Raw genomic sequence first — 10,934 nt, 5'->3', positions numbered from 1 at the left:
AGTATAGCATGTGTACACAGAAGAGGAAGCAAAATTGGATTAAGGAGGCAAAAACAATAGTGTATTTTCAAAAAGAACAAATTTTATAAATTAACTAAAATACTAGGCTGTGGAATTTGGTGAAATGGAACATTTGCTTTCCTTCCAATAAGCCAAGTGTACAAATAGATGAGGTTGATACTTTGAAGAAAAACATACTCATTTCACAATAAGTCTTATCTTTTCGGGTTCAAAGCAAAAAAGTCACATTCTACCGTATTTTAGAGCACCATGCTTAAGCATACCCTCAATAATATGACACTTGGAAATGCGTATACAAATTTATAATTAAGACATTAACAGTTATGTAGCCTCGGGAGTTCCATTTGCTATGAATCGTTTCTGAAGACACAAAAGGGATTGAAATGTTTAAGTATTCATTTTCTCTTGATGAATTTAATGGGAATACAGTACTCGTTTTCTTCATAGAAGGAGCAAGAGCAAGGAGCAAAAATTACACTCTTACCTAACAAGACTAGAATTTATTTCTCTTGCCTTGATTTTGTTCAACCTGCATTAACAGAGAAGTCAATGCAATAGGAACTAAGGCTTTTACTTCGTTAGAGATCATTAAATGATCAACTAACTCTTACAAAAGTAATCAGAGATTCACTGTTTGAAGTGTGCTCTTCCTTATTCTAATTGAGAATTCTATTCAAAACCCTCAATAAATATATATATATATATATGTATCTGTATATGTATATATACATATTTAAGGGTCACCCTCTATACAGTCTAATCGAGACTTCATCACTTGCAGCAGCACCAATTGTTTTCCTTATTTTATGACGTCAAAAAATAATGCTAGCTCTTGTAAATGGAAGAAATATATTGGCTTTTCAAAGAAGGATTTCTGGTTTATTCGGTGTGTGATAGACCAGAAGGATAACGAGTTTTTCAGGGTGTTGAACAAATTGATGGCTCCTCAGCTATGCAAGGTGCTTGCACTCGTTTTGACCCATCTGCTTGGCGCCGCCAGATGACCCTCGGATCTAAAAGACCATGATCCATCTGCATATATTTATACATTATATGTGATATATATTTTAGAACTCTATACATATATATACATATGATAAATGTGTTTAAGAAACTAGTGTTACAGTCAAACAATGTATGTAAAATAAGTAATTCGCTACGTGAAAATGACATAGAAATCTAGCAAGCACATTACCTGATACTGAATCTTGTCCACGCACTCTTTTCCACACTTACCAACGTGTACTTCTTTCAATGATGGGCAATGCAGTTGGAACCCATCTGTTGTACACCATAAATAATGCTCTTAAGTTTCTTTTAAAGCTTGCAAAAATGATGCTCAATAAAATAATCAAGCTTGCAAAAAAGACATAAGTAATCGAAGTAAATATATATAAGCACATTCAGACTTAAATCTCGGTCATATCAATCCCAAAGTTTGGATGATAAGTTTTGTCCTAAAATTTTTTAGGATGTAAATGTAGTCTGCATTTCAGAATACACATACAGAAAGCAGGGAACACGCACCAGGTTTTAACTTTGAGCAGCTTGTCAAATTAAGGTCCACAAGCTTTGGGCAGTCCAAAATTAGCTCCTGCCAATTCAGAACTCAACTTAATACATAACTAAATGAAGGGCCAAAAAACACCATTATTCGCCATTGAGATAGTTGACACTAAACCAAACCTGAAGTCCAGAGCATCCCCATAAGCTTAGTTTCTCAAGTTCTAGATGATAGAGCTGCAATACACAAACTCCAGTTTTCCTGTGTATATTGTGCAAGTCGATATTGGCGTCGTTGTCATCATTTACTTCGACCAACGGTTGATTCATTCCATTCCAATTGTCAACTATCACCTTTCCACAATCAAGGAGCTGCAATCGAGGCAACTGGGAAACCACCATCTCCAATCCAACTGCAATGCCATTAATATACATCTGTCAAACAATGACAGTAAGTACAGAAATCCTATAGAAGAGTAACAGCTCGACTGTTTATCTTACGATGGGAGATATTTGGACAAAGAGCCAACAAAAGCTTTGTCAATGTTGAAGAGAACGAATTACTGATCATCTGGAGAGCCTTATCACTAATACTTGATCTGCAATGGACAATGAAGTGTTAGGTTTAGTAGAAAGAAAACTTGACCTTACAAATAACCAAAAGATAGATGAAAAGACAAAATAATAAACAAATTAGGAATACATTACTGAGTTTGATTTAGCAAAATGGTTTCATATGTATAATGTATTTAAATAAGCACCCTGGAGTCTGAAGCCAGAAATATTTAGACATTTGAGAATCATGGACAAATAGGAAGAAATATGTCAATGCAGGCTTCTTGGGGAAAATGGAAGAAATTCTATTCCATCTCTCCACCAATGCACAACAGAAAAGTGAATGTTGTTGCATCTCAATGGACCACTAATAATGGCATCCATAGCTCTTTGGAAGGAGCTCCTTTGTAGTCCATTAAAGCATTAAAACTAGAGAAAGATGTTGAAGGTTCAAAAGGTATCGATTTTTGTAGTTCTTGACAGAACCTAAAACGGAGCAAGATTTCTCAAACTATTGGGTACAAAATTTTGAATGGCAAGGCATGCATACCCACTCAAATCCAGGAGTTCTAGCCTCTGGCAGTTTGCAACAATTGCTGCAACAGAGTTATCTGTTATTCCACCTCCAAAGGTAAGTGATAGCATGGATAATGACCTGTTCCACAAAACATCAATCAATGGTTGGATGTGACATGCATACAAAAAGTTTCTCTTATTTATCAATGTATTGATAAATTCTGAATTAAATTCAAGGCAGTAAGTAATAAAAAGATATTTCAGTTAAGCCAATAAAACATTTAACTATTTATGTGGATGTAAGTAAAAAAGTATAATTAGAATCTTAAAGACACTGACTGACCTTAGCCCTGAACTCAAGAGAGCATGAACCACACGATCATCTAGCAAATGAGATGCCACGTGAAGACGTTTCAATCCTTTTGCTGTATTCCCTACGTTCTTCATTATAGCTGCCAATGTATCTGTCTTTGTGTCACTCGTTTGATTTCCGTATGGCAAAAAATCCAAGCTCAGTTCCGAAAGCCTTGAACAATTCAAAAACTGAAAGCCATAGCATGCCAGGATCAGTTTCAGGGTCCCAATTGAAATATTTTTAAGCGCATTATGTAGTTGACTACTGTAAACAAGTGTGGGGTTAATTTTCTAAGAGCACTGTACGTTAATGTCAGTCAGTAACGGCCGAGTTAATCTTCTAAAAGTGCTGTACTTTAATGTCATTCAAGAACTGCATTAAATTAGTAATCTTGTGAAAACGTTGCGAGATCATATAATCTTATTCCCTCAACACTTATTTCAGAATCACACGCTAAGATGATTCTCCTCGTTATTCCAGATGTCTTAATTTTTCATTAAAATGCTCATATTATATGCTACCAGAACGGATTATTTCTTACCATGTACTTGATCTCGGAGCATCCAGTGAGCCAAAGTGTTTCTAGGCATGCACTGTTAAGCTCAACTTCAAACATATTTCCACATCCTTCTAATTTTAGAGACGTCAAAGATTTACAATGGCGAAGAAGGTTCCTTATTCCTTCTCTGTTTGTAAATCAATTAGAAAAAAAATACATTGCATCAGGTCAATTGACATATAATTAGCAATCTATTACGAAACCGTGAGAAAATTCAACTAGATTTTTACCCCGTTATAGAGTTGACACCTTCAGGAGCTAAACATATTTCTAAAGACGAAAGCCGAGAACTTAAAGCAATGATGCATTTGAGCAAAGAATCTCGTACATCGCTGCAAAGAGCAACAGTTTATTTTTCTTAGCACAAAGCTTTGATAGTACAGGCAAAAAAACAATAGATCGAACTAAAAGAGATTCACGGAAGCACACTTTCATAGTAATATGAGAAAGAGTATAATAAGGACGAAACAAAAATGAAATTTATGGAGCTAAACATTCCTAGGAGAATAAGAAAAGGGCACTGTTAATCAGACGTAGGATATTCACAGGGCAAAACTTCCATAGTAAAATCAGAAAAGTATAGAAATGATAGAACAAAACGAAAATTTCACATTACGAAATTTACATATTGGAATCAGCACGAGTACAGTATAGGTTGACGAAATAAAGAGTAAATTCATTGCACCAAATTCTCATGATGGAATCAGATAATGTGTAAGGACTTCGCAGTATTAAACACTCATGGGAGAATCAGGAAGAGTGCGCATAGTATAGATTGAACAAAAAAGAAATTCAAAATAGTTTGAAGTTAATTTTCACCTTGATACGATCAGAGTGAGTTCATCAAGGTTTGGACATTTCCTCAAAACGGTAGAAAGAAAACCTCCAGAATCCAAATTATCGTTTCCAGTAGAAAATAAAGAAATGTTGAGCTGAATCTGGCGAATTGCGACCCACGCATACTCAGCACACTGTCTCCATCTTCTACATACACTACCTGCAGCACTGAGATCGATTGGATGTAACCGAGAAAGGATCTGAACCATACATGACAGTGGCATTGATTCTTCTTCATCCTTCTGAGGTTTGCATACTTCTGGGACATAACTGCTATGAAATTTCAGCCAATTAAACAGAGAATTCGTTTATTAACAGATCTCCTGTTAAATGTCATCGTTTAGAAATAGCAGAGTAATTGAGCGTGTGAGTGTGTGTATATGATCATAGATTCGCAAATGTACTTATTGAAGAAGTTAGTCGCGAGTATCTATCTATCTGGTTGAGTTTCCGGAATGACCGCAAATTTCATTTCCATAGTAAAGAAGGTATATGCAGAACGTAAACAGGATCCAGAAGAAGAAACAGTAACTGAGGAATCATGTGATAGGAAATTTAATAATTGCAAGGAGACAGTGTATTCTACCTATCTGTAGATAAGCTGATAACAGATGTTATGGGGGAAGCTTGTACGATTTCTGAATTTGTGCGCTTGAATCTCTCGTTTGAAGAGCAAGAAGACGTAGCAGAGCTAGAAGCAGCTGGAGCCATAAATGAGTTGAAGGACAGAGATGAAGACAAGTTTATACTTCGTTTCTTCAGTAAGCTTCGACCTGATCCATGGTGACGACCCATAAATTCCGACGGAACGTCAGCAATAGCAACTGGCGCAGAAGGACTGGAATTATGAACGAATTCAGTCGATAAAATGTGGTCTTCAGATGTATCTTCAGAGTACTGGTGAAATCTTTTAGCCATTTGTTTTTGTGGACTTGTAGATACCGCAATTGCAGGTTTAATGGAAGAGTTAGAAGGACTATCGCCTACACAGACATGACCTCGCTTAGGTTGTCCGCATTTACCACAATTGTACATCCCCCGCTTCTTGGATTTGCTGTCGTTCTGCAACGTTCTCTTCCATGGATCATTGGCATCGAGTCGCTGAGCTGGTATGGTTCTTTCTGCCGGTCCATTATCTCTACCCGGATGAGCTGAATCAGCTGCAGAAATCCGAGTGCGGGGAGCGGAGGAGGAGTTTCCAAAGAGACATCGGCGATGGCGAGGAGGTGGGTGAGCTCTACCAAGATTCGGAGCAGGAGGTGGAGGAGGAGAAGAAGAAGAAGGAAATGGGGGGACGATCAGATGGTCGCCATCATCGGGGGAGGGATGATCATTGAGCAGGAAGGAGTCGAGATCGAGGCCGAAGTCGAGCGGCTGCAGGGAAGGAGGAGAAGGAGAAGGAGCCATGGCTTCTGAGGATTTGGCGAAGCAGCCAAAGAATTCTTGAGACGCCATAGACAGCCGAGCCTCCAAAGGAAAGAAGAAGAAGAAGAAGAAGAAGAAGCTTCAAGAACAAATCCTGCTCTCTTTTTCTTTCTGTCTTTTCTTCGAATTTTAGCAGAATTACGACAACCCCTATTTTGGCGGGAAATCGACGATCTTGAAAAAAAAAAAAGAGAAAAAAAAAACAGTAAAATCCCCGCCCCCACACACATTTATTGTTATTTTCTTCGCTCTTTTGCACGAAAATAAATAAAAAAGTTCTATTTATATTTTTATTTATTTATTTAAAGAGCCCGCCCTCCTCCTCTATTTTGGCGGGGTTTTTGTTTTGTCTTTATTCACTTTGTCGCCGAAAAAGCGCCAAAAAGTGCAGATCCCGAGCCGACGCGGCAGCCCCTTGCCACGTCAGCAAGCCGGTTTTCCTTCTTGCCACGTCGGCATGCCGGCGCACGACACGATCGAGAGGCCGGTTTTCCGTCATAATAAACGGGGGGATTTCCTTTCCCGCTCGGTTTTTCGCCCCGTGAACCGAGCATCCCGACAAAAGCACGTAATTGCTATTCTAGCATGGTGGTGCGATGTATCGAATGATTATTTTTTCCTTTTGGACTACCTAATAGAGCCCAAACACGACTTCTGTCCGCCTGAAGTTTCCGTCCTTCAACGAGTGTATGTCACATACATACTCCCCCATTTTCATCGAGGTTGCACTACCAACCATGCCTTAAGACAAAAGTAAGCGTACTTTAGGGCTAAAAGGACATGGAAGGATCGATCACAACAAACCGTTGTCATGTAGCAACACAATCTTTGATGAGAAAACTATGTGGTGGACGAAGGGCAAAGACGAAGAAGTGGCCATGTTGGTCTTGTTTGAGAACAGCTTTAGTCTCGACTCTCGAGTCTTGACACTATGAAACCATGGGGGCCATCATATACATATATGCTCACACCCGATCGTAACGAGAAAAGCAAAGGAGGTTTTCAAATATTACCAAAATACCCCCTCCTTCCTTGCTTGCTATATGTATGTACATATAGCAAAGTGTCTTCACGTAAAAAGCTCTTCGAATTTATTGTTCTAATTATTATTAATTCTGAACGTCTTCTTTTCCCTACAAATGTGGTCTTGCCACGCCAGCGCGCGAACGTGTCAATTTATAAAGACACTCGTGAGAAGTCTGGGCCTTGTCAGCATTGCACTGTCTGCCACGTCGGCGCACGGCTCTGGGAAGCGTTTTTTCTTTTCCGGGTTTTCGAGGTCTCATTTATTAAATTAATAAATAATGCTGCTCTTTTCCTTCTCTATTTTCTGGAGCTTTTCGATAGTAACAATTTGTTGCTCGAGTGGTCACCGATTCCCCATGACCAATCTCCCTTTTGGACACCTAACCGTTGGACCCTCCTCTTCTTCCACCTTTAACTGTTCATTTGTCCACCCGGCCTTTTAATCCACATCCCATCCATTGGCTCAAGCCCGGCCTCGTCCCAATTAATTGTATGTGCCCAATTGAACTTCTCTCCCATTTATGCATTGATTTTTTGCAATCTGCTTCGAGTTATGAATGATTGTGGATCAACTTTGTGTGCGCAAATTCTCGCGCCACGATTTGAAGTGGGTTGATATCAAATACGTTGCTCAAGCAAAGGAGCCCTCCACGATTTGAAGTGTGAGCGTGACATCATTGATGACTTTATGGACAAGCACCGAAGTATGGTTGGCTTGGCCAGATCTCATTGATTAGCAAAGTTATTGAGTAAGGTGAGTAAACTTGTAGCAAATCAAAAATTTATTCCAACACATCCTCTCACCTTGTGGAAATTTAAAGTTTGTGTTTATGTTTGACACGAGGCTTGAGGAACTCGAGGTGCGGACATGGATGGAACCTTGAAGGGTTTCAAGACGATCAAATCGAATTAGAAATTAGAGCCTCTAATTTGAAGAGGCTCTCCTCTCTTTACTGCCATATGAAAAATAATATTTGCTTGTCTTTTAGTGAGCATCCATCATTGTTAATGGAAGAGTTAGCCTTGTAAAGTTTTTGAGTTGGTTTAAAGACTAATTCAATGCCACAAGGTCTCGAGCTCAATGCTTGCCAAGGACACCTTAAGATCGGGTTCTCAAGGTACAGTATTAAGTTTGTAAGTGTCATTGTCGTATTTGTCCCAAATCCAAGGGGGTGAAATAATGAGCTTTTGTGGGCACCTAGCCATTACAAGAAAATAAGTTTGATTGCGTTTGATACTTGCTAGAGACAACCCAAGGTAAGGAAGGTATTAAGCTTGGGAATGTTGCCACCCTATTTGTCCCAAACCTAATGGGGGCAAAGTTATTGACTTACCTATTGCAAGGAAAGGAAGGTGGAAGCATTTATTTCTATTTTGTGAACATGAGAAAACTTGTCATTTTTGGAAATAGGGGGTCAAATTCACTTCTCTCAATGGGCGATACTAATCAACTCTAGTGTGCAAATTTATCTACATATAAAAAGAGCTAACATGATGGCATGTTGATGTCTATCACCACAAAAAATTGTTTGTATATATATAATGTAAATAGGGAAATTTTAAGAAATATTAGCATAGTAATATATGTTTTTCACTTAATTATACATGGGTACACCGTACTAATGAAGGTGAAAAGATAATTATTAAATTACAAGCATTATGAATGTACAAGACATGTATATAAGCAACAATCCACGACCATGTTAGAACCATAATTGTGAATCGTATCTCTTGTTCAACATTAGATGCCAAAGCCAATTTCTATTTGACTTTACCTTAAATTATGGATCATGTGTCTTTTATGCCTAAGGCTCTAATTAAGAAACCAAAGACGTAAGTAGAAAGTCCTGAGCTTAGAACATGCAACTAATCGTGGGAAACCCTCAACCAATGATAAATTTTCTTTTATTGTTTAATTGACGTTCTTGCCTTTATTTGTATCCATTATATATGATTAAAAGTATATCATTTTTTATTCGTACATGTTGAATAGGTATTATTATTATTAGTGTATTTCAGAAAATTTATCTTTAAAATATGAAGGTTTAATTGATTAATCTCACAAAATGACAAAGCAATGTAATTTTTGACGGCTAATTGTTGCTTTTGTCTTGTTTGTTATACAAGTTCAATATCAACAAGTTTTTCTATAGGGGGGATGGTAGAGTTATCTCTAATGCCCACCTTGTTGTGACGTTAATGGTGTAGGTTTCACATGTTGGAGGTTGTATATTAGAGTTATGATGTAAAGTAAGCATATGATAATGATAAAGGTAGATAGATAGAAAGGAGAGAGAGAAAGAAGGGTGTCGATCCACCCGACCACCCCCGAGCTAAGGGATCGAGACGGACTCGGGCCTCGATCGACGTCCCATACCACCGTCGTGCCGTCGAGTCGTACCTGGTGTTGGCGCGCTCGTTACAAGAGTTGATCCACCACGAAACAGAGTCTCGATGTAGTCAAGATATGATGAATTGAGGGTAGCTAGGCCTCATATTTATAGCGATACCCAAGGCCCCCAGGCAAGTTCACACTTGGCCTAATGGGTTGTCTCAATCTCGAGGAGTAAAAGTAATCCTCCCCTTCTTTACACTCTCATTTAACCCTCACACTTATCCACGTGTATACAATACTACGATAAATTCTCACCGCGGGATATAATATGGTCATGCCCGTAACATACTCCCCCTCTTTAAAACATTGCACTCTTGCAATGGAAAGTTAGGGAAGTTAGTTCTAAGAGTATTTTCGCGTTCCCAACATCTTTGATAGATTTATCCATCCATCTAATTTTAAATTCTCGAATTATTTTAGTACGCAATTTTTTTGTTTTAACATCGAGAATTATTTCTAGTACACGTGGTTTAGAAGATAATTCTTCTAAAGTAACCAGAGTTTCAGTTGTAACTATATTGTCGCCAGAACCTAAAAGTTCTTTTAGACGACTTACATGAAAAACTGGATGAATTTCAATGCCATCGGGAAGAGCGAGACGATAGGCTGATGAACCAATGCGTTTGAGGACTTGAAAAGGTTCACAAAACCGTGGGGCTAACTTAGTGCACTTACCCGTAGACAATGTCTTAGAATTGTGAGGTACACATAAAAATACCTTCTGTCTAGGGTTGAATACACGAGGTTGCCTATTATGATCGGCGTAAAAACGCGCTCTATCTTGAGATGTTTTTATATTATCTCGTGCAATATGCAAACATATCTTGCATATCCCAAAGAAAGTTTTGCGTACTTCGCAACTCATCATGATGTATATTAACATCAATCAGGGCTCGTGGCTGAAAACCATACATCAATGTAAAAGGACTATATCTCATCGACGTATGCTTGGAGCTGTTCTAAGCAAACTCCAAAATTGGGAGATAATGTTCCCATTTTGTTGGTTTTGCACCAACGTATGCTCGAAGCATGTCCTCGGACTATATCTCGTCAACGTATGCTTGGAGCTGTTATAAGCAAACTCCAAATTTGGGAGATAACATTCCCATTTTGTTGGTTTTGCACCGACGTATGCTCAAAGCATGTCCTCAATAATTTGATTTACTTGCTCTGTCTGTCCATCAGATCGAGGATGATCCGTGGAGCTCATGCTCAATGTAGTTTCTAACTTCTTAAAGACTTGCGTCCAAAAGTCACTAGTAAACTTTGGATCTCGATCACTCACGATATCCATTGGTAACCCATAAAAACGAAATAACTCGTCAACAAATTGGTAAGCCAATTCAGGAGTTGTTGCCATGGTTTTAGTAGCAATAAATCTGGCCATTTTAGTTAGTCTATCAATCACAACCCAGATGGCATCATGGCCTTTTTGGGTGCGACGAAGGCTAACAATAAAATCCATGGATATACTTTCCCACTTATTATTGGGAATGTCCAAGGGATGTAAAAGTCTTGCAGCTTTAAGTCGCTCAACTTTGTTAACCTGACATTGGTGACATTTAATCACATAGTTATGTATGTCATGACGCATCTTAGGCCAATAGAATTGAGTGGAGATGAGAACGAGTGTACGATGTATTCCAGGGTGCCCCGCAGAGGGTGCATAATGGCATTAAAAAAGAATTCTCTTTTTGACCTCAGGCAAATCTGGAACACAAACCTTCCCATTACTGTAGAAA

The 10,934-nt window shown here is 38.5% G+C and overlaps 1 protein-coding gene across 2 annotated transcripts; it reads right to left on the bottom strand.

The window, feature by feature from the left end:
* Nucleotides 1–499: 499 nt before the first annotated feature.
* Nucleotides 500–5,858, bottom strand: FBL17 (RNI-like superfamily protein). Of its 2 annotated transcripts, none has more exons than XM_087326464.1 (11): nt 4,933–5,858; nt 4,329–4,619; nt 3,740–3,841; nt 3,492–3,636; nt 2,939–3,138; nt 2,630–2,734; nt 2,026–2,123; nt 1,708–1,937; nt 1,549–1,615; nt 1,217–1,302; nt 500–1,053 (listed from the first exon to the last, which is right to left on the bottom strand). In XM_087326464.1, exons 1-11 carry the CDS (start codon nt 5,799–5,801, stop codon nt 940–942), a joined length of 2,307 nt encoding a protein of 768 aa, XP_087182590.1. In that variant the 5' UTR covers nt 5,802–5,858; the 3' UTR covers nt 500–939. The 2 variants fall into 2 exon arrangements, with proteins under 2 accessions (XP_087182590.1, XP_087182591.1); XM_087326465.1 differs by having other exon boundaries at nt 4,329–4,616.
* Between the last annotated feature and the right edge of the window lie 5,076 nt (nt 5,859–10,934).

Source organism: Azolla caroliniana, unplaced genomic scaffold (assembly GCF_043228905.1).
Source record: "Azolla caroliniana isolate FFs.n. ecotype wild unplaced genomic scaffold, voAzoCaro1.0.p SCAF_10, whole genome shotgun sequence".
NCBI lineage: Eukaryota > Viridiplantae > Streptophyta > Polypodiopsida > Salviniales > Salviniaceae > Azolla > Azolla caroliniana.
The sequence above is the reverse complement of the archived record's forward strand: the minus strand, read 5'-3'. Positions and strand labels throughout refer to the sequence as shown.

Excerpts from the sequence above, each read along its gene's own strand:
- FBL17 (XM_087326464.1), bottom strand. The coding sequence starts at position 5,801 with ATGGCGTCTCAAGAATTCTTTGGCTGCTTCGCCAAATCCTCAGAAGCC. Across the intron at positions 3,139-3,491 it reads GCTCCGAGATCAAGTACATG|TTTTTGAATTGTTCAAGGCT; the intron begins GTAAGAAATAAT and ends TATGGCTTTCAG. Across the intron at positions 1,054-1,216 it reads TGGACAAGATTCAGTATCAG|ATGGATCATGGTCTTTTAGA; the intron begins GTAATGTGCTTG and ends AAATATATGCAG.